At 29.2% G+C, this 25312-nt stretch overlaps 3 protein-coding genes across 3 annotated transcripts; all 3 read left to right on the top strand.

Annotated features, from left to right (window-relative positions):
* The first annotated feature begins 8310 nt into the window (after nucleotides 1-8310).
* LOC113386655 (probable zinc transporter protein DDB_G0282067) lies at nucleotides 8311-11696 on the top strand. The gene is made up of 2 exons (XM_026624419.1): nucleotides 8311-8403; nucleotides 10870-11696. Exons 1-2 carry the CDS (start codon nucleotides 8346-8348, stop codon nucleotides 11694-11696), a joined length of 885 nt encoding a protein of 294 aa, XP_026480204.1. The 5' UTR covers nucleotides 8311-8345.
* A 4446-nt stretch (nucleotides 11697-16142) lies between these two features.
* On the top strand, nucleotides 16143-20465 carry LOC113386656 (hornerin-like). Its single transcript, XM_026624421.1, has 2 exons — nucleotides 16143-16200; nucleotides 16459-20465. The coding sequence occupies exons 1-2, from the start codon at nucleotides 16143-16145 to the stop codon at nucleotides 20463-20465; spliced, it is 4065 nt and encodes a 1354-aa protein (XP_026480206.1).
* Nucleotides 20466-22368: 1903 nt separating this feature from the next.
* On the top strand, nucleotides 22369-22980 carry LOC113386657 (protein PELPK1-like). The gene is made up of 2 exons (XM_026624422.1): nucleotides 22369-22426; nucleotides 22490-22980. The coding sequence occupies exons 1-2, from the start codon at nucleotides 22369-22371 to the stop codon at nucleotides 22978-22980; spliced, it is 549 nt and encodes a 182-aa protein (XP_026480207.1).
* The last annotated feature ends 2332 nt before the right edge of the window (nucleotides 22981-25312 follow it).

Genomic DNA, 25312 nt, shown 5'->3' on the forward strand with positions numbered 1-25312 from the left:
AAATTAAAAATAATTTAGCAATGTGATGGCAAAAATGTACTAAAATATTATTAATTCTAATTTTGCAAATAGAAAGTAAAATTTAAAATTTTACCACAAAATTTGAAAATTATGGTGTTAAAGTTTTTAGCAATAAGTATTATTATTCTATTTTATTTTTTACATATTTTGTCATATAAAATTTAGTATTGTTTTGATATAGAAAAAACGTCTTTGACAGAGCTGATTTATATTGTAATACACTGATTGAATATTTAACTCGTTAAACGCCATGCGAGTCTGACATAAACAATATTGTTGTTCCAGGATTTTCTGCAAAAAAAACAAGTTTTTTGATACTTTTCTAACTAAATTATCTAATCAATTTACTATGGTTAGTCTAATGTAGTTACTACTGAAAATTTTCTGATGCTATAGTGGCAATTAATGTGTTAATTGAAAATTAATTTATATTGTTTCGATTATGTATCATCAATGTAATAGAATTTTGTATTTTGTAAAAATTGTCTGTGTTTGTTATTTTAATTTAAAATAAATACAAACAACAATATATCAAATGAATTCAAAAATTAATTATATTGTTCTACATACAAAAAATTCTGTCTTTAATTTGTGATCTTTTGTACGTACAAAATAATTTATTCAAATTACCAAAATTATTTGCTTTGACTTTTGGTATAAAATATGAGATCTGATGTTTGAAAATTCATACTTACTTGATTTTTCTTAATAAAAATATATCCAAGATTTTTCTTATTTTGTTAAAAATGAAATATTTGGCAATTGTGTTCTTGTGTTTGGTTGCAGTACATTTGTCGGTTGCAATGTGTAAGTAGAAAAAAATTACTAATTAATAATTTAAGTACACTAACTAATTATTAATTTGATTATTTAAACTAGTTGTAAGTGGCATTTTGATTTAAAGCAAACTGCAAAAACTTGAAGATAAAATTAGCATGACTCACTATTTCATACTTTAATTTTTTTCAATATTAATAAATTAATTTTTAAAATAATTGGCCAAATGGTGTAAATCAAAAGGCAATAAAATTTTTTTTTTTCAAAAGTTCTAACTGAACATTTCAAATGTTATATCGTTGCCAAGAATCGATCCGAGGATCGCTGGTAAAAAATTAATTCGAGAAAATAACTAATAAATTAGTCAAACATAATACAAAAAAATTTACAAACTCAACCATTTTTTTAATTTTTTTTAAAGCACACTAAATTAGCTATTTAACTAATTATTTTCTAAATACTTACTAATAATTTTCTATACAATTTGTCTATTACTGAGAACTTCTGCACAATGTATGAATACTTTGTGATTTATTATTTTTCTTCCATTTTTTTCTAATTGTAAATACTCTATAAACCGTTATGTATTTATACAGCTAATTACTAAATGTTATAATATCAATATAAAATAATTATATAATCGTACTATTAATATAATTACCATAAAAAACAGAATGCAAATCTAATTGACCTTTTGAGATCACATTACTTTTATATAGAAATATGCATATAAAATTATTTTATGTTTATAATGTAATTTTAAAAGCTTTTGCATGTTATTGCATTAATTTAGATTATTCATTTATTGCAATTGCTGAGAGAAACTGGAATTGCTAATATATTTACAATTAATTCAGAAAAAATAAAGCAAAAAAATAATAAAATTAATATAAAAATATACTGTAATTATTAGAGCAAATGACCTTTATTGATGTAAAAAGCAGTGCTTATGAAATTCTTTACTGTTGGTCAGAAATTAGTTGTTTCCAAAATTATTTAACTAATTATTTTATAAATAAACCATAATAAACTAAAAATTTGCTGATGTTCCATATGGAATAGTACATAGTAGAAAAAAAATACATTGAGTCTTAATTAGATGATCATTTTATAAATATTTATTTTGGATATGAATTGAGTCAATATTATATTTTTTTAGATGGAAAACACCATCCAAAATTTCCGCCAAGGTATCCTCCAGGACCATATTATCCCGCATATTACGACCCTTATCCAATGTATGGAGGATATGGTTATTATGATGACTATTATTGTTAAGAAAAAATTAAACAATTGTTTCAAATAATATATATTATATATAATATTGGGTTGCAAAATTTGTGGCTTGGCAAAGCAAAGAAAATTATTGGTGTATAATATATGTATTATTTATTAAGATATTGTATTATTGTGGAATAAATTGGTAATAACAATTAGAACAGTTGTAATTAATACGAATTTAGCATTATAAGTAAAAATACAGTGTTTTTGGATAAAACAAATCGATTCAACTTGTCATCTTCAAAAGGTGGCTAAAATCAACAAATAAATTTTACCTTACAGGTGACTTAATTAATGTTCAATATAAATTATAAACATTTTAAAGAAGTGGCATAATTATACATGCAAGAACGAAAAATAACCAGCAATCAATAAATATGATAAATAATTACTTTAAATATTTTCAAATAATCAAACAAATCTGCCTCACGAGACAATATTATTTTATTGCAGAGGACAACATACACTTCCAATCATGTAAAAATATTTGTTCTAAATTTTTCAAGATAATTATTACATTTAACATTGAAAAATAATTGTGTTACGATTCTGAATTACCAGATCGACCTAAATTTATAATTGCTTACTGTTCTAGAACTCGTTATTATAAAAGGTAATGACACTAAACAAATTATGCTATTAATTCTGCCTTATACAAGGTTAAATTTTATAATACTTTTTTTTAATATCTAGACATGGGATTGTTTCTTGCCACATTTTAAGAGTATAATTTTTAGGTTTTTGGCAGAAAATACTTGATTTATTAAATATTGAATTTCAAAACTTTAAGAATACAAATAAATATCTTCTTTTTGATGATATTATGTATATTTATAAAGTTGGGTTTAAACCCATTAGTATGTTTTGCTGCATTTTTAAATATAATCATTTAATTTTCTAAGCAAAAAAAATCTTTGTTAATACAAAACTTTCAGGTTTCATCAACGAACAAGATGATTAAATTTAATAATCAATTGAACAAAATTTTAGTATAAATTATATGAAATATATATAATATAATAACTATATAAATTTCATAGTCAATTAAACAAAATTTTAGTAAACACTTAATGAAATTGCATACATGTAATTTACAATTTGAAGAATGATGTTCATATATTGTCAAAAATTGTATAGAATAGAACGATATTGCATAGAATATAATATATTGCAGTAGGTGGCTAAATGCTCAAAGTTAGTAAGGTCCTAAAATAATAAAATAAAAAACTAGTGGTGTATGGCATCGTGCCTTAAGGCAAATTGCTGGAACTTTTCGTACAGTTATTATTAAATTTTGGTACGGTCCCCAGAGTAATTTACACAAATGTACACATTATTAAATTTTTTATAAAGTATCTGATAATTTGATGTACATATGTCCAATAAACATTTTTGACCGCCAAATGACATTTTTTTAACTTATTTTTACTGAGAGTCCATAACCACTGGACCTGCCATCCTAAATTTAATCAGTTCTTCATCTTGTCAATACAAGTAAAATGTTTTTTGAATTATACAAATCGGACGCTCCGTTCTCTTATAAACTGAGTTACTGTTTTTGGCACTTTTTGCCCCATACTTTCGGAACGGCTAAACCTGCCTTCGCCAAAAACTTATCAGCACGTCTTCTTACCAATACGAATCGAATGTTTCTGAATTATCCAAATCGGTTGATCGGTGTTCCCGAAATTGTCGAGGAAAATTTGTATCCGCACACATACACACCGATACACACACATACACATACACCCATTTTTCCTAAGGTATGCCTAAATATTCAGGAACATTTGAAACGTAAAAATATGCAAAAAAATATTTTAGATTTTTTGTGATTACTATAACTTACCCTAAGGAAAGTTAATAAAAAAATTCAAAATTTATCTAAGTTTCAAAAACTTATTAAAAATCAAATTTGTACGGTTTTCTTTCTTTATTCCAGCGCCAGTTTCTCCTATGCCTATACGTTTTTTTTTCAATAAATAAATATTTATTCACAATATAACTTTTGGTATCTTAACTATATTAATTTAGAGAAAAAACAACAATCGTTTAGTGGTAAATTTATATATCTCCTCCGACCACAAAACCAAATTCGTACAATTCCCATCCGCAGTATAAATTTTATGACTGCACAGAAATTCCAGCAAAAATCCCCTGTTCATCTACTTTAAATAATATCGCAATTTTAAACCGTATCATTTATATTTTTCAATCTATTTCTATTGATAACTAACTGCGGAAAAACCTAATAAATATTGAATCAATAAAAACAACATTCGACTAGTAGTAGTAGTAGTAGTAGTAGTCAGTAATTGCCTGTAACAAAAATTGGTGGGATAGGTTCGTAGTAAACTGGATTATATTAGACATTGACATAAAATATACATAATCGTTGAATGCAAAAAAATGTCTAAGTGGACGATGTAGTAAATTTGTAAAGCTTGGTTTATACTTTAACACGTTCGCGGACGTAAATGCTAGAGCATTCACTTTTATTGTGATGAAGAATACCTATAGCAGTCAAAATTTGGTGTCAATTATGTTGAATTTATGTTGAACCTGTCAAGGTAATGACTAACAGATTCTTTAGGCATATTTCATATTTTAACTTTTCCCATGTTGCGTAAAATAGAATCGAAATACTTAACGTGGATGCTATAGCATTCATCTAGCGTATAACGATTAAAATATGATAATTTGACTACTCTTATAAACGATGTTTAATAAAATTTTGGATATCACAATTAATTTAAAAAGACAACGATTGTCAATTTTGGTAGCCAATTTGGTGTCATGATGTTGGTCCAGAATGAACTTCTAAACTAATGAACCAATTCTAATTTTTATTAGCTCATTATGTGTATTAATATCGAACTTAGGTTATAGGCGATATCAAAAATTGCACTTAAAATTTGAAATACTAAAATTTTAGAATTTTCAATTAATTTTGTCAGTTCTGAATATAAGAAAACAGTGTGAAATGACAATTGTTAATGTTTCTGAAAACTTTGAGATAAATTTATTTCTGATTTACATTTCATTTGCTCAAAACCACAATCAATCACAATTTAGTCAAAATATTACATTAGCCATAAATCCAAAAAACATTTTAGATAGTTCAAAATATCAATGGTTTTTGGACAATTAACAAGAACAATAAAATATTTCAGTGTATAACGTTATGTGATAAAGAAAAGCATAAATTTAAACAACATGGATCTATTATCTATCATTAGTTAAAATAAGATTATTAATATTTTTAAACAACTATCAAAATTTGGTTATTGAAAATAACTCTTTTCGTTTCAGATGGGGCAAATTGATAATGGCAAGGTATCGGTAAGTGCTAGTTTTTAATTTCTATTTAATTTTAATAATTTGTTTGAAATTATATAATACAGGATAAATCATAACTTTATTTCTTCATTATGTGTTACGAATCTCAATTATTCGTTTTTCGTAAAGATCTGCTGGACAGTATCCTCATAAAAGGTTTTTGAAAATCTTGATGAAAATTTTTTTGACAATGGATTCCATAGTGTAAAATAACCCACTAAAATATTATAGGCCTACGATAGGCGGTTGATTTACAAAGAATATTGTTAAATCTCAGTCTAATCTTGTTAAATCTAACTGAACCTCAATAAATCTCGTTGAATATCGTTGAATCTCGTTCTAATCTCGTTCAATCCTGTTGAATTTCGTTCGAATCTCGTTTGAACGTTGTTGATTTACGTTGAATTTCGTTGTATCATGTTGAATCTCATTGAATCTCTCCAAATATCATTAAATCTAATTGATTCTAGTTGAATCTCATTTGAATCTCGTTCAATCTCGTTGAATATTGTTGAATCTCGTTCTAATCTCGTTGAATATTGTTGAATCTCGTTGAATATCGTGGAATCGTATTGGATCTAGTTGAATCTCGTTTGAATATTGTTGAATATAGTTCGAATATCGTTCTAATGTCGTTCTAATTTTATTGAATCTCAATGAATCTAGTTAAATCTCGTTGAATCACGTTGAATCTCATCGAGTTTCATTGGATCTAGTTGAATCTTATTCGAATCTCGCTCGAATATCGTTGAATCTGGTTGAATCTCATTGGATCTAGTTGAATCTCGTTTGAATCTCGTTGAATATTGTTGAATATCGTACTAATTTCGTTCTAATCTCTAATCTAATCTAATTTTAATTTTAACAAACGTCAAACGTTACTCATTTTCTCAAACTTTGATGAATTTTTAAAATTAAACGACTTGTTGTAGAGCCATATGTTTTAGTATGATCTATAACAGAGGTCGGCAACGCGGCGCCCGCGGGCGCCATGGCGCCCCCGATCAACTTTAGATGCGCCCTCGGTTAATGTAAATGTATGATAACCTTAGCAAAAATCAATTTCACATTTTCCAAATATAAGGCATATTATTGAAAGTCTAAAAATAAATATAGAAAATTTTACTACTACATCATATTTAGAAGTTATAGACAAATTGGCAGAAGAGTTTTGCTCAAGATTTCAAAATTTTCGCAGCACTAGAACCCGTTCTAGGATTTTATTACAAAACCCATTCAAAGTTGCCGAAGATGATCTTCTGCAAAGTGTTTCAGTGTATTTCGAAATTAGTAATATCGAAGACGTGGAGTTAGAAATAATAAACTTGCAAAATGATATTTTAAAAGCACATAGTAATGATAAAATGTTTCGGAATTTAGTCGATGAAAATAAGTACCTATTTTAAGGAAATGTGCGCTAAAAATTTACTCATACTGTGCAATAACATACAATTGCGAGTCTTTGTTTTCAAATATGAAATATTTGAAATCAAAATGCCGTACAAAGTTAAATGACACACTTTTAGATAACTGTTTGCGGACAGGGTACTCTAATTATATTCCTGATTATAAAAAATAGCTGAAAATACGGACACACAAGTTTCACACTAAATTATATGTATATAATTAAGTATTATTAAATCACACTCTTCGATGTACTGAATTTTATTATACTAAGATATATATGTATATATATATACACACACACATACTTATAATAAAGTTATGAAAAATCTTTTTTTTTCATACCGATGCGCCCTCGGTAAGTTTCAGATTTAGTTTTGCGCCCTTAACGGCAATCAGGTTGCCGACCCCTGATCTATAAGACTATGGTATCTACCATCAAAAAAAAAAAACGTCGAATTTTTTTTTTAACACTTTATTACAAGAAAACGAAAATGTATCTTTCCCAATCAATATATTACGAATAGTTTTTGAATTTTCAAAATCGATTCAGTGGGATAAAACGTGGACGACAAATTTTTCACTTTTCTGCGATTTATAAAGAAACGGCTTGGCCGATCGTCGCACAAAACTGACAATTAATAGTCCTGATCGAGATGCATCGAATGGCTTATAAATTTTTGAAATCGGTTCAGAATGGCTTGAAACGCCGAAAAAACATAAAGTTAGCAAATCGGATTTCTTTATGAAAAGAAAGTTCTCCTTCGGGAAGTTAATAAACTGTTAAAAAACTGTCGATTATGAGCCTATTATTGTATTCATATATATAGTATATATGAAAAATCAAAAATACTATCTTGACATTTGAGTATTGTTAGTGCTCGAGCCGATACTCAAAATCAAAACTATGCTTTTTGGTTTAGTTGATAAAAATATCTCATTGTTAGCACATACGTGAAATTAGACTACTTATCTGAATCGCCTGATGGCACACAAATTTTAGTTTATTCTCAGCAACTCATACGAAGATAGACCCGAACATAGCATTTCTATTTTATCTGAGATTTGGGCTCTAAATTTCATACATATTATCTATCTTTTACATGTGAACTAAGCCACCATTTATTATTACAGTAACATGGGACACCTAAAGATCGTATGACGCACAGGTGAACCATTAACATAAAATATATATTTTTTTAACTTCAACCGTCTGCAAAAGGAGGGAAACTGGTTTCTTCTGATAATTCCATCCCATCTCAGCCCATACTATTTGTCATTGAAAAAGACGAACGCAATTCGCGGTATCTCTATATATAGTTGTAAAATATCGTTTATTTTTCAGAATTTTTGTATTTCATAAACAGAACCGTTGGGAGAATATAAACAGAAGTGGCCCGACTTTTAATAGACACATTTAAATTGATGTCGTTGGAGACAACATAGAGTAAAAAATTGTTTATAGACACCAGGATTTTTAGTTGTTTGTTTTTGGTTGGGATAAAATTTTATATATTCAAAGAAAAATGAAGAGTTTGTTAATTTGTGTCTTTTTTGGACTGTGTGCTTTGACTGCTGCTATACGTAAGTATTATTTTATTTATTTATATTCAATATTTTTATACATCTATTTTGAAAACCTTCTTGCCTAAATCTAGAAGTTTTTTATTCCACTCCTTCATTTCATTCATACTATTAACATTGAAATTCAAGATATCCTTTCAGGTATAAAAAAATCTAGGAGTTCATCCTAATATTTTTAAAATAAATTTTAACATGTTTTGGAAAGATGTGTTCAAACAGCACTTTTTCATACCAAATATAAATTCATTTTCTAAATTGGTTTAAAACAATTACAAAAATATTAATCCTTAATCCAAAAATCACTTTCATTTTCATTTCAAAATAAATTAAACATACTATTAACATTGTTTGGGAGTACAGAGCAAAAAATGCTAAAAATTAAGGATTTTGTGGAAACAGAGCATCCTATTTTTAAAAAAAATATGTTTGTTGTCAGTGTTACAATAAAATTAAATTTTGGCGAAAGCAAATTTTTTTTTATTTCAAAATTTGAAAAATATTTGTTTTTTATTTTAACTTTTCTATGTAGCATATTGAAAATGATTCAGATTTTAATTTTTAATTCTAACCTTTAAATTCTAATCTTTTAATTCTAAAGTTCACTTATAATATTGAAATAAATAATTTTTGGTAATATTATTTAGGCATTACTATATTTAAATTATTTAAGCAGTTCCTAAAAGTTGTGCTTAAGTAGTACTTTTCTATATCAATTAGTAATTAATTTCCTAAACTAATATAAAATTTAAAAACCATAAAAAATATTAAACCTAAATCCAAAATCAGTCTCATGTTTTATCAAAATAAATTAAGCATACTATTAAACATGAAACTTGAATTTTTGTTAATATTATTTAGATATCCTTTCAGATATCCATAAATCTCCTGTTAGATCATATTTATATTTTTAAAATAAATTTTACATTTTTCTAAAAGTTGTGCTTGAACTGCACTTTTTTATATCAAATAGAGATTTATTTTCAACAGTAGTATAAAATTTTAAAACCATTAAAAAAATATTAATACTAAATCCAAAAATCAGTCTCATATTGTATCAGAATGTATTAATCATACGCTATTTATAATGAAATTTAATTTTTTGTTAATATTATTTAGGTATCTTTTCAGATATCCAAAATTCCTTATTTAAAAATTTATCTTAATATTTGTAAAATAATTTTAACACGTGTCTAAAAGTTATGTTTAATTTTCTCACAAATCATCAAAATAAACGATTTATCTCATAATTTATCAAGATAAATGTTATATTTTCCTTATTTATATTTACCAGCTTTCCTAATTTGTTAATTATTATTTTCTTAAATTTATATATATCGTTTCTTGGTTTGTTAATTAGTCAATATTTTAATTAGGCGATTTTTTTAAATTCTAGATATCTAAATAAAATTTAGATCGCGATCATAGAATAATTTTTAAAAGTGCAATTACGTATAAAATATATAATATAACAATTTTGGTCTATATTAGTCCATTTTGAACCAATCTTTAAATAAATTATTTTTATTTGATATTTTGTGCTAGATACATTTAACTAAGGACTTATAATTTTTTCAGATTTCTAATAATTTCAAATTTAAAACAATTACTCCAACTCATGATTTTATTTTTGAAAAATCTGTTGTACATTTGTACAATACAAAATTGTACATTTACAAAATAACCTAACTTCTCTTAACAAAACGTAATGAAAAATAACTCTCAATAAAAAGTATGATTCAAAAATTTGTTAATATCTTTAAATATCACTCAAATTTATTTTCTTAAATAAAAGAATCTGAACTGAATTTCTAACTGAACTTTAAATATTTTTACATCATCTATTTCATTTACAGTTTAATTTTTGGTTTAAAGTCACTTGTGGTTTTTTGAACAAATACTTTTGTAACTATAAATATGCTATTAACAATATAAAAATATTCTGGTGCTCTGGACTCTGAAATAAAATTAGCTTTTAAAAATTTGCAACCCTTAATCCTTACTACTAATTCTTGATTTAATTTTCTAAATTTCTACGAAAAGTATAACTATAAAGTTTATTAATATTTCTGTATGTCACATTTTTTAAATAAAATAATTTCAACGTAATTTTTAACATACTCCTTATATTTTTAAAATATAATTTGTACAAAGTCAATTGTGCTTTTTCGTACAAAAACTTTTGTGACTTTGTGATGAATTTTCAGAATAATTTTTATCAAACTACGAAATATAATAATAATTTATCTAACCATAAGTTATAAAATTTCAAATAAAAAAATATTCTGGAACTTTGCAATTCTAAAATAAAATTAGCATTTAAAAATATTCAACCCGTAATACTTACTACTAATAGTTTTTGATTTTATTTTGCTACCCTATATGGATTTTTTTTTCTACTCCATCCAAATCCCTTTACTCTAATTAAATTATTTTTTTATTTTTTATACCATTTAATCTTTATTTTAGCATTGGCACAGCAAGATAATTCCAACTCAGCCGTTGACAGTGCAATCAAAGACATTTTCCAACAAAATGACGGAAACCAAGAACAACTTGGTGGACAACAAATTGGATTAGAACAAGGCCAAGTTGGTGGCAAAGAATTGCAACAAGATGTTGGACTTGGTCTTGGTCAAAACCCTCAAGACGAGGGTGGTGCACAAGGTTTTGGCCAAAGTCAACCTAGTGGCGGTGATCAAGGTCTTCAATTAGGCGGTGGCCAAATTACCGAAGAAAATGTTGGATTAGGAGGATCTCATCTGGACGGTGGATTAGGATCACAATTGGGTGGTGGATTGGAATCTGGCAGTATTGGTGAAGACAAATCTCAGCAAGGTAGTGAAGGAGGGTTAGGACAAATAGGCGGTGGTGAAATTGGTGGTGAACATAAACTTGTAGGAAAACCTGAACCTAAAGTATACGACCACCATAAACATTACGACCACGACAAGCATGACTATCACCACGATCATCACCACGATGATGACGATGATGATGATGACGATGATCACGATGATCATCATGACTACCACAAACACGAACACCACGATTATGATCATCATCACGACCATCACAATTATGATAAACATGATCATCATGATTACGATAAACATGATCACCATGATCACCATGATTACGACAAACACGATCACCACGATTATGATAAACATGATCATCATGATCACCATTACGATCACGATGATCATCACGATGATGATCATCACAAGTATGATCATCACGACAAGTACGATCACCATGACAAACATGGTCACGATGATGATGATGAGTATTAGGAAAGTTCCGTATCGGAAAAATTTATTAAAAGATGGTTTTATTAAAAGTTTGTTCAGCTCTCTCATGGTTGTTGTCAGTATGCAATATGTATAAGCAAAATTTTTGTTTTGCCAAAATTTGAATAGTATTGATTTATTTATTGTTTCATTATTTTGTAGATGTAAAAACAGTATTATTTGTGAAATAAAATATGTTATATGATAATTGTAGTTTAATTAACTTCGACGTTTTCTCAAAAACGGCCGGACCGATTTCAAAAATTTAAAAGCCATTCGATGCAACTCGACGAGGACTATTGTTTGTCAGTTTTGTGTGACGACCGGCCAAGCCGTTTCTTTGTAATTCGCAGTGAAGTGATAAAAATTTCGTCTACGTTTTAGCCCGCAATTTTGACACGATTTTGAAAATTCAAAAGCCGTTCGAAAGATTAGCCGTGCTGATTAGTTTTTGGTAAAGACCGGCCGGGCCGTTTTCTTGTAATAATTTTTTTTTGACGATTTTTATGATTTTTATGGTAGATACCATAGTCTTATAGATCATACTAAATTATCACCGCCCCGAGAAAAATCGATTAGTTTTAAAAATTTGTCAACGTTTCCAAAAATTATTATCGTTTTTTTCAAATAATCCTGAACCGATTTCAGAAACTTTAAAGCCAATCAATGTATTTCGATGTGAATTATCGTTTCGTGCGACGATTGGCTGAATCATTTTTCTGTAAATAGAAGAAAAGTGAAAAAATTTTCATCCACGTTTTAGTCCTCAATTCTGAATCGATTTTCAAAAATAAAAAACTTTTCGAAAGTTATTGGTTGGAAATGATACTGATCATGTTGAGGTAAAAATTTACCGAGATTATTTTATGAACATTTTTTGGTAATAGATATCATGGTCTTATACAACATACTAAAATATTACAGCCCTATGACAAATAGTTTAATGTTAAAAATTCATCAAAGTTTGAAAAAATATTATAGTCATTTGTGTCAAAAGTAGCTTTTGTGATGTGATGAGTAAAACACTATCAGTTCATTAAAATTTAAAATGATAAGCTACTATTTTAGGGTATACAAGCATGTGTCTGTGCAATATAATTAAATGTGTTTTAAAAAATTCTATTCCAAATCGCAATATTAAGATTTAATTGAAAGCGATAACTGTATTTTCGAAATATATAGTTGAAATTTTTATCTTAATATCTAAATCTCAATTTTAGTTGATTAAGTCAATTCTTACACATTTCGATAAGTTCATGCAATTTGCTTTAAAGCTAAATGCCACTTTCAACTAGTTATTAATTTGATGTGCTAAGAAGTGTTAACTTAAGTTCTTTGTTGAGCTAGGATTTTTATTGAAGCTCCCATTGTGTTCTTGAAAGATTCTTTTTAGACTATGATCTAATATTAATCTGATATTGAATTTGATATTTGATAAAAGAAATATTGTTATTATTTTTCCTAAATTAAATCCAACACTTTCAAAACTTTTACACAAAAAAAAAATTGTCCAAAACCCCATGTTTTTATTTATTCAAAAATAAAAAAATACTTCGAAATAAAAATACTACGAAATTTTTAGCGCGTTTATTCTTGCTATTTTATATGTCAATACACTTCGAAAATGCAACATGCAAAAAATTAATGCAAATATTTGAATTAATCTGAACAGACTTTTTAATGTGCATAGACAAATTAGTATTTATGAAGCAAATATTAATTTTATCAGTTCAAATAGAAAAAAAAGGTATATAACATGCTGAAAATTAGTTCAAAATTATATTCAGTTGTTAGAGATTCAAGAAATCATTGAACAAAATGAAAACTTTTACTATTTGTGTACTCTTCGCACTTTGTGCTATGGCTGTGGCTAGACGTAAGTAAAATGATAATTAATATTAATTATAAATAACTAAATATTTTATTTTATAAAATATTTTTTTTTATATTTTAACTCACTAAATTTCATCAAGACTAGTGTACATTTCTTTCGTGAAAATGCTTTCAACAAATTTTATACAAACAAATATGATTTACCTAAAATTTTGCTTTGAAATTTAATTATACCAATGCCTTGAAAAGTGTCTTTGTCTATCTGAGGATCAACCAGATTTATTGGATTAAGTAGTAATTAAAATATCAATTACTTCCTAGCCAATCTTCCTATGCCAGAACCACCATGCCCAGAAGACAACAGCCACGAAAGTGGTAGCCATGAACATCATAGTCATGAAAGTGGCAGTCATGAACATCATAGCCATGAAAGTGGCAGTCATGAACATCATAGTCATGAAAGTGGCAGTCATGAACACAGCATGGAAGTTCCTGATGTACCTTGTATGCCTGAACCTCCAGTAGTTGAGCCTCCATGCTTGCCAGAACCTCCAGTAATTGAGCCTCCATGCTTGCCAGAACCACCAGTACCAGACTGCTAAGTTATTCTGGAAACTTAATTGGACTGTTTGATGTCAACTTGGAGGATCTATATTTGCATGCTATATTTTTATTGTTTTTTTGTAATTTATTAATTTATTTAAAGGTTTTCATTACCTTATGTACTAACTCAGAATAAAATATCAAGAGATTATAAGTCTTTGATTTGTTCATAATCATTTTATCGATGATTATCCTGAAAAAAAAACTGATTGACGATGTTTAATCTAAAAAAACTGACAGTTATTTAATTGTTTTAAAAATTATTAGTCTCTGAAAATGTAGCTTTTTGGTACTCTTCAGCGCACTGCTTTAAAATATTGGATTTTGAAATTGAAAAAATTGAATATTGAAAAAATATAGAATATAAATTTCTATTTTCATATAAAACTTTTAATTAGAAAAATTTCTATGTGGAATCTTCACAAATTAAATTTTTTTTTATTTAGTTAACTTAAAATAAAACATATTATTAAGGCAATATTTTTTATGAACTTCAAATTGTGTAGAATATATTATGAAAAAATCATCATTTTAGTTTATGTATAAAATATTTTAGCACTAGTTTTACACACTGTTCTACTTATATAGCAGAACATTAAAAAATAGAATTTCTGAGTAATATATCAATATTTTACTATATGATTTTAATTACCTCTATTAACTTTGAAACATTTTATTATCAATACAGATTTTAAAAATGTTATGTTAATATTACTTGAATTTTTCTAAACTACGTTTTAAATATAACTGCATAGTTAGAATAATTTAATACAATTATTGCAAAAATAGATGATGATGATGATTTATTACAACAATTAAACAAACTTTTGTACTTTTTTCAACTTTCACAAAGATCAATATTAGTTGCAACGCATTGCAATAACAAATCTATTCGATTTTTGTTATATTAATTAATTCAGATATAATGGTATTAATAAAATTAATATTTCCACACCAAATTTTTTATTTGAAACTAGATTAATTCCTATTAAAAATCAATTTGAAGAATTATATATTAAGTTCAAGTTTTGAGTGGTATTTTATTATATCTTGAATTAATTTCAAATATAAAATTTATCAAAAATAAATCCCGATCTCAGAGTTTTGATTTAAAGTTAAACTTTAAATTCAATACAAATGAAAATTATTTTGTACACCTATCATTGAGAAATAAGAATTTTTATTTTAATTTTTTAAATAATGTCTTTGACGTTATTTACTTTATTACAAAATGATCTTTATCATATTGATATATTGCATTATATATGACAAGGCAAATCCGAAACTTTTTAATTTCTAATTGAAGTTATCAATAAACTAGAATTCTAACTTAGTAAAAACCAATCAAATTCTTGCAAATTTTGTTAAAAAATAAAATTTAAAATTTTTTGAAGATTTTGTAAATCATTATCCGTCATTATACCATTTTTATTCTTATAAATTAATAATTAATTTTTGGAACCTAGTTCATGACTTCATAACTCTATTTGAATTGGAAATTTTCAACAATTCATTTGGAAAACATCTCCGTAAGATATTTCTATTTTAATTTTGCTCATTTAAAATTAATAATAATATTTTAGAAATAATTCATGCTTCTGACAATGAAAAACAGTAGACTTGTATGTACCTTTGTAAAAATTTCAAATATTTTTTGTATATATAATTATCCATATCTTATTGGGATAAATGTGTGCGTTTGATTTTTATTATTAACAATTTAAACTAAAATGATTAATTTTGCAATAGCTCTGTAAATTATTATTAACCTTGAGAATACAAAATAAATAAAGTGCTCTTATATATATTTGCCTAAATCGGATTTTAAATAAAATAATTATTGTATTGAATAAATACAAATATTTTAATTAAATAATGAACAGATTTTTAGATGCACACTGATTAATTATCTGTAATTAAATTAATATTGTTTGAACGCATATATAAAACCGAAGTTCTTAGCGCGGCTTATTTCATTATATTTTTAAATTTAAACCGGAATATTCGCAAAAAATGATTAACTTTAAAACACTTATATTTTTGGCTTTATGCACCACGATATTGGCTTTACGTAAGTTAACAATTGATCGATTTAATTTTTTGCAAAAAAATATAAAATGTGTTTATGTAAGATTGAATTATTTTCTGAACATATATAATAATTACAAAATAAGAAAAATAGTTTCTAGTTCAGTAATATTTAAAAAAAAATTAAAGTTCAAATTTATAATAGATCTTCATATATTTTATATTTATTATTTGCTTCATTATTAAGTTGATAAAAATGTTTTTTGATTTTGAATATCAATCCCTTAATTTATTGTTGCAGCTGTTCTTGATGACATTGATAATGATGTTGTCACTGTAACTACTTACGAATATTCTGTACATGAAAGTTATGAAATTGACGATGGTGGTCATGAAGTAGTATCTGAAAGCAGTGCACACGAAAGCCATGATATCATTTCAAGTGGTCAAAGTGGCGGAAGTCATGATCATTTAAGCCACAGTCATGAAAGTCTTGGTCAGGAAAGCCACAGTCATAGTAGTCACGAACATGGAAGCCATGAAGTGAACGGTGGCGGTCACGGAAATAATGGTCATGGTCATGGAAGTCACGAACATGGAAGCCATGAAGTCAACGGTGGCGGTCACGGAAATAATGGTCATGGTCATGGAAGCCACGAAGTGAACGGTGGCGGTCACGGAAATAATGGTCATGGTCATGGAAGCCACGAAGTGAACGGTAGCGGTCACGGAAATAACGGTCATGGTCATGGAAGCCACGAACATGGAAGCCACGAAGTGAATGGCGGCGGTCACGGAAATAATGGTCATGGACATGGAAGTCACGAACATGGAAGCCATGAAGTCAACGGTGGCGGTCACGGAAATAATGGTCATGGTCATGGAAGCCACGAAGTGAACGGTGGCGGTCACGGAAATAATGGTCATGGTCATGGAAGTCACGAACATGGAAGCCATGAAGTCAACGGTGGCGGTCACGGAAATAATGGTCATGGTCATGGAAGCCACGAAGTGAACGGTGGCGGTCACGGAAATAATGGTCATGGTCATGGAAGTCACGAACATGGAAGCCATGAAGTCAATGGTGGCGGTCACGGAAATAATGGTCATGGTCATGGAAGTCACAAACATGGAAGCCATGAAGTGAACGGTGGCGGTCACGGAAATAATGGTCATGGTCATGGAAGTCACGAACATGGAAGCCATGAAGTCAACGGTGGCGGTCACGGAAATAATGGACATGGTCATGGAAGCCACGAAGTGAACGGTGGCGGTCACGGAAATAATGGTCATAGTCATGGAAGCTACAAACATGGGAGCCATGAAGTGAATGGTGGCGGTCACGGAAATAATGGTCATGGTCATGGAAGCCACGAAGTGAACGGTAGCGGTCACGGAAATAACGGTCATGGTCATGGAAGCCACGAACATGGAAGCCACGAAGTGAATGGCGGCGGTCACGGAAATAATGGTCATGGACATGGAAGTCACGAACATGGAAGCCATGAAGTCAATGGTGGCGGTCACGGAAATAATGGTCATGGTCATGGAAGTCACAAACATGGAAGCCATGAAGTGAACGGTGGCGGTCACGGAAATAATGGTCATGGTCATGGAAGTCACGAACATGGAAGCCACGAAGTGAATGGCGGCGGTCACGGAAATAATGGTCATGGACATGGAAGTCACGAACATGGAAGCCATGAAGTCAATGGTGGCGGTCACGGAAATAATGGTCATGGTCATGGAAGTCACGAACATGGAAGCCACGAAGTGAATGGCGGCGGTCACGGAAATAATGGTCATGGACATGGAAGTCACGAACATGGAAGCCACGAAGTGAATGGCGGCGGTCACGGAAATAGTGGTCATGGTCATGGAAGTCACGAACATGGAAGCCATGAAGTGAATGGCGGCGGTCACGGAAATAATGGTCATGGACATGGAAGTCACGAACATGGAAGCCATGAAGTCAATGGTGGCGGTCACGGAAATAATGGTCATGGTCATGGAAGTCACGAACATGGAAGCCACGAAGTGAATGGCGGCGGTCACGGAAATAATGGTCATGGACATGGAAGTCACGAACATGGAAGCCATGAAGTCAATGGTGGCGGTCACGGAAATAATGGTCATGGACATGGAAGTCACGAACATGGAAGCCACGAAGTGAATGGCGGCGGTCACGGAAATAATGGTCATGGACATGGAAGTCACGAACATGGAAGCCATGAAGTGAACAGTGGCGGTCACGGAAATAGTGGTCATGGTCATGGAAGTCACGAACATGGAAGCCATGAAGTGAACGTTGGCGGTCATGGAAATAATGGTCACGGTCATGGAAGCCACGAACTTGGAAGCCATGAAGTGAATATTGGCGGTCACGAAAATAATGGTCATGGTCATGGAAGTCATGAACATGGAAGCCATGAAGTCAATGGTGGCGGTCACGGAAATAACGGTCATGAACATGGAAGTCACGAACATGGAAGCCACGAAGTGAATGGCGGCGGTCACGGAAATAATGGTCATGGACATGGAAGTCACGAACATGGAAGCCACGAAGTGAATATTGGCGGTCACGGGGATAATGGTCATGGTCATGGAAGTCACGAACATGGAAGCCATGAAGTGAGCGGTGACGGTCACGGAAATAATGGTCATGGTCATGGAAGTCACGGACATGGAAGCCATGAAGTGAACGTTGGCGGTCATGGAAATAATGGTCACGGTCATGGAAGCCACGAACTTGGAAGCCATGAAGTGAATATTGGCGGTCACGAAAATAATGGTCATGGTCATGGAAGTCATGAACATGGAAGCCATGAAGTCAATGGTGGCGGTCACGGAAATAACGGTCATGAACATGGAAGTCACGAACATGAAAGCCACGAAGTGAATGGCGGCGGTCACGGAAATAATGGTCATGGACATGGAAGTCACGAACATGGAAGCCACGAAGTGAATATTGGCGGTCACGGGGATAATGGTCATGGTCATGGAAGTCACGAACATGGAAGCCATGAAGTGAGCGGTGACGGTCACGGAAATAATGGTCATGGTCATGGAAGTCACGGACATGGAAGCCATGAAGTGAACGGTGGCGGTCACGGAAATAATGGTCATGGTCATGGAAGTCACGAACATGGAAGCCATGAAGTCAACGGTGGCAATCACGGAAATAATGGTCATGGTCATGAAAGCCACGAACATGGAAGCCATGAAGTAAACGTTGGCGGTCACGGAAATAATGGCCATGGGCATGGAAGTCACGAACATGAAAACCTTGAAGTCAATAGCGGCGGTCACGGAAATAATGGTCATAGCCATGGAAGTCACAAACATGGAAGCCACGAAGTTGACACAAACGACGTCACTACTATTGAAATAAACGACTGTGATCAAACTGTAGTCAAAACTGAACATGAACACAATAGTTATGAATTAGATGTTCAAGAACACGACAACAAGAATGTGAACATACATATGAATGATAATAATCAGAAAAATATGCATGTCACTGATAGTGACATCTCAAGTGTAGATATTCACAAAACTGCTAGTGAAGGAAAAGAAAGCTCAAATGTTTATGAAAGCGACAGTTCCAGTTTAAATGTTCATGAAAGCGAAAGCTCAAGTGTTCAGCAAAGTGACAGTTCCACTCTAGGTGTACGGATAAGCGATAGCTCGAATGTTTACGAAAGTGAAAGCTCAAGTTCAGATGTTCAGGAAAACGAAAAATCAGTCTACGAAAGTGATAGCTCTAGATTATATGCTAAGGAAGACGAAAGCTCAAATGTTCACGAAAGTGATAGCTACAGCATAGATGTTCAAGACACCGTAAGCTCTAATATTCACGAAAATGAAAGTTCTAGTTTAAATATTGAAGACAGCGAAAGTTTAGTTCAAGAGAGCGATAGCTCCAATTTAGGTGTTCCGAAAAGCGAGAGCTCAAATGTTCACAAGAGTGAGAGCTCTAGTTTAAATATTCAGGAAAGCGAAGGGTCACCTATTCATGAAAGTGATAGTTCTAGTTCAGATATTCAGGAAAGCTCTAATGTCCACGAAAGTGAAAGCTCCAGTTTAAATGTTCAGGAGCACGAAAGCTCTAGCTCAAATGTTTATAAAAGTGAGAGCTCCAGTTCAACTGTTCACAAAAGTGAAAGCTCAAGTTCGAATATTTATGAACATTCAAGTTATGACAAATCTAGTTACGATCATTCTAGCTATGATCATGAAAGTTATGAAGTAGATTTTGATGACTTAGACTCAGACATCAGTACAGAAACTGTCGGACTTAAATTGTAATCTTAAGAAATATGTATTTTTCATGATTTCATTATTATATCTGCCACACAGTGTATTAATTTTTTATTTGAAAATAATCAAAAAAATAAAATTAATCATTGAAATAATTATAGGCCATGCATGATGTATAAAATAGTCTCACTGCCATTCGAATTCATTTGGATAATATGAATAAAAAAATCAAACCAGACTATGAAATTATATTATTTGTATTACTTTTGTATTTATTTTATCTGTAAAAAATTATTGGATTCTTAATTTAGAAGTATTGCATAAAATACCTTAATGAGGAACATAAAAAATTATATCATTGATTTGATTTTATTGATATAATAATATACATAATAACAAATATAAGAGTTTAAATTAATATTTATTAGTGATATAAAAATATAAATAATATAGTAGTTTTAAAATAAGTTTTATCACAAATATAACAATACTTTTATTTCTTAAAATTCATTTAATATATTCAATTTTGGAATTATATATATTTTTTTTCAATTACATTTGCTTTATTGATTTTTCAAATTATAATTTACTATGTGAATTTCAACTTTTTGAAAAAGAATTTTATTTTTTCCGGAAAATCTGATTTGCTTAATATCTTTGCTAGATATTTGAAGTAATTTTGAATCGTTCGATACTAATATTAGAAAAAATATGTGTAAATAAATAAATAAATAAATAAATAAATAAATAAATATGTTTGTGAACCAAAATATTCGTCGACATTTTGCTGTAAATCGACTTTACCGATTTTAGAAATGTAAAGACTATTTGGTAAAACTTAATAAAAACTTGCGATGCTTAGTTTTGCAAAATTGAAGAATTATTTTTTTATGAAATTAAGAGAAACGTATAACATTGTTCATTACAATTTTTTGCAAAAAATCTTGAGTGTATTTGAATAATTTAAATATCTTTTGAAAGCTATCCTTTGTGATTAGAATTTAACAAAAGGTGGTTTAACTATTTTTCATTAATAATTTTTTATTGAACTATTTTGTTGAAAATTAAAATTAAGATTATACGGTGTTTGGTATTAGCAAACAACCGAAAATATTATAGGCCTACAGAAAGTGGTTTATTCATTAAGTCGATTTTTTATACATATAGGGAAGTTCATACAACTTGACTTTAGTCAAAGTAACGCTTATAGTCAATTTATATTTTTCTCATTAACCTGTCGATGATTATATTATTTCATAATATAATACTGATGATTCGTAATGTGTAAACATTATAACATTTAAATACAGAAAAAGTACTATTCAAATGGTTTTAAAATAATTATTTATCCATCTATTAAAATTTAAAAAATATTACTAAGGAAACATAAAATAATTTAATTGATTTTACAGATTGTTCTGAAGGTATCTGAACTATGATTTAATAATTATTGTTATCAAATTATATATATGTGCCAAAAATGAATTATTTTTATTACAAGTGTTAAAAAAATATGTGCTTGTTACCTTAAAGTTGAATGTCCATAAAATAATTATTACTTGATAAAAACTGTGAAATAACTACAATTTTCTTACAAGTCAAGTATCTCAATACAAGTTTCAAAACCCGGATTTACAATTTTGTAATAACTATTCATTTTATTTATAAAGGTATAAAGTTTGTTATACATTACATTTTGAATTATCTGTTTTCATTATTTTATTTCTGCAAAAGTGGTCAATGATCAAATAGAAAGAAATGAATAAATATTAGCGTCTAAAACAGCAACTGCAGTTTGCAGATATTTAAATAGAAGAAATGCTTGTTTTCGTAACAAATACCATATTTTTCCAAGCTTTGCAAATAAATAACTTACAATATAAAAGGAAAACCGACGAGTGATCTATCATATTCTGTTGTTCAGTTTTACGGCAAATAGAAAAACAGGAAAATGAACAGTTTCAAATTGTGTGTGTTTTTGGCACTTTGTGTCACAGCTTTGGCAAGACGTAAGTAGAATGAAATTACAACATTTTTTGTATATTTTTGTATTATTTTAATTCTAATTTTAGCCGGAAATTTCGGTATGCCAATGCCTGAACCACCATGTATGCCAGAAATGCCAGAAATACCAGAACTGCCAGAACCACGTCTTCCTGAAATGCCAGAACTCCCAGAACCATGTCTACCTGAAATGCCTGAGCTTCCTGAACTTCCAGAACCATGCATGCCAGAAATTCCAGAACTTCCTGAACCATGTCTACCAGAAGTCCCAGAACTTCCTGAACCATGCATGCCAGAAGTCCCAGAACTTCCCGAACCATGTCTTCCTGAAGTCCCAGAACTTCCTGAACCATGTCTACCTGAAGTTCCAGAAGTTCCTGAACTTCCATGTCCTCCAGAAGTTCCTGAATTACCTGAGCCATGTGTACCAGAAGTTCCAGAATTACCTGAACCATGTGTACCAGAAGTTCCAGAATTACCTGAGCCATGTGTACCAGAAGTCCCAGAAGTTCCAGAAATCCCATGCCCAGAGCCTGTTCCAGAATTGCCTTGTCCTTAAATTTTCCGCAATGGAATTACTACTAGACTTAGGAATTATTAATATAAAATGTAAAAATATTAAAAATATGAAACTAATAGGGGTACAAAAGGGAGAGCTGGTAATGACATTTTTTTTCTTACTGAATTGTTGTAAATATGATTTTAACAGAAATATATAACGAACTAAATAAAAATTTGTTGTTAATTATTTTAGGATAAATCCAGGTCATTTAAATATAATTAAAATATTAGGATGTGTGTCTTCCTATAATAATAATAATAAGTGATATAATTTATATCATCAAATAATTTATTGTGAATTTATTATAGATTTGTTGGCTACAATTTCGCCTCATAAACTAATTCAAAGATTTTTTAAATCGGTGAACAAAAATATTTTTAATTAATTACACTTTATGATTTATATATGATTATATACCAATTATTTTATTTTTTAGCTTTTGATGATAAATTTTTTTTGAAGAAAATGCTTTAATGTAGATGGGTTCAACTCAGTAATAGCTCTTGTATTTTAGAGTATTTACTAGTATTTTTAAAAGATTAAAAATGTATCAAATTTAATGAAATTTCTTTGGGTTTAATAAAAATATTCTTAGTTTTATGATTGAAGTAGATATACTTCTACGAGTGTGGACAAATTCCATAACAGTTTTCATAATTCAGATCAAACCACTTGATAATATTTTATATCGCATAAACTTATTTTTATAAGGGTTAATTTTTATATAAGATGTTGATTTTGTAAAAAAATAGAGTGACTTAAAGATTGTTCTCGTATCAACTTTTTTATTGAAATTATAAAATCTAAAAAAGGTCCTGACTGGAATGACCTAGAAGTGGCAATTATTAAGGCAATTTAAATAATTTTTTTTTATAAATAAAGTATTTTTATATTTCAATAATTATTCGATTATTAATTAATTATTTTATTTAATTATATTTATTGATGAGCAGTGTTGTGATTATGCCCGTAGAACTACCAATTTTGGCATTAAATAATATTAAATATATTATTTAATAATATTAAACATATTATTTATCATTGTAAAATTGATATATTAAGACTTCCACTGTGTGGGTTTGTTTATGAGTTTTGTTTACAAAAATTTGAGAACAATTTCTGGAATATTTCACTTTCAAACCATACCAGAACCTACATTAAATTAGATGAAAAAATTATATTGTACATATATAAATTGATAAAAAAATTAATATTTTTTGCAATAGTGTATTTTTTATATTTGTTGGAATATTTTATTGACATAACTATATATGATACATCTTTACTATTTGTAGCCTCATAAATTATGATAAAATACGTAAATCGGCTTACAAATACGTACTGAAGAAAATATTGTGTTTATTTTAAAAAATCTGTTTAAACAAGGATAGAAAACAAAAGTGTTTATTCCACAAATATAAAGTTTTTATATCGTTTCAAATACAAGTCTAATATAAATGCCTTTAGCGATACTGGCAGGAGCTAGAACAAAAAATTGAGGATGATTGATTTTAAATATGTGTTTGTTATTTTGTTAATAATTTGTACAAAAACTGTTGTAGGTAAGTACAATGATATAAAATATTCTCTGTTAAAAAAAATTGTCATACAGTTTAGTATAATGAGGATCAAATAATTTGCTAAATAACTCAATTATAAATTTCTATTTCAAATTATTTACATTAGATATAATCAATGTCAAAGAAATTGTGGAAATAGTCATCCAAATCTTCAATTTTGCACAGACTTTAGTTTGTTTTTTAAACTTTGATCAATAGCTAATTTCAAAGTAACAAATTACTTGATCCCAGACTTCACTATTTTTTATAAATTTTAATAAACTAAAAAAATTCCATTACCTAGGTGTACAAGGTCCTTACCAGCCTGCTCCTCATCAGCCTCCTCCAAAATGTTTGGGTGAACACGAAACTTATGTGGATTCACCACAAATTGATGTTTATTGTGAACAAGAAACTGTCAAAGGATGGAAAGTACCAGATGATGCTGAACCAAGTCATTGTGTTTGTGTCACAGGATTTAGTAGGACTTGTTATCCTAAAGGACCTTGCATTACTCATATTGAATGTTGGGACGCCAAACAGAAAACTGTTTATGATTGATTCGAAGAAAATGTCAAATTTGTAAGAAAAATTTGGTTTTTGTATGGAGAAAAATGTTAGATGAATAAAATTTAAATGTTATAGAAGCTGTTATTTTTATTGGAATGGTTGAGAACAATAATTACTTATATTTGTTACTGAATTTGAATTTATGTGGGCTTTTGGTTTTATGCAATTCTATGTTTGAGTGTTATGAAAATAACTGAAAT

This window comes from Ctenocephalides felis, unplaced genomic scaffold, assembly GCF_003426905.1.
Source record: "Ctenocephalides felis isolate EL2017-DRISC unplaced genomic scaffold, ASM342690v1 CF-g0.4_SCAFFOLD_03571, whole genome shotgun sequence".
NCBI lineage: Eukaryota > Metazoa > Arthropoda > Insecta > Siphonaptera > Pulicidae > Ctenocephalides > Ctenocephalides felis.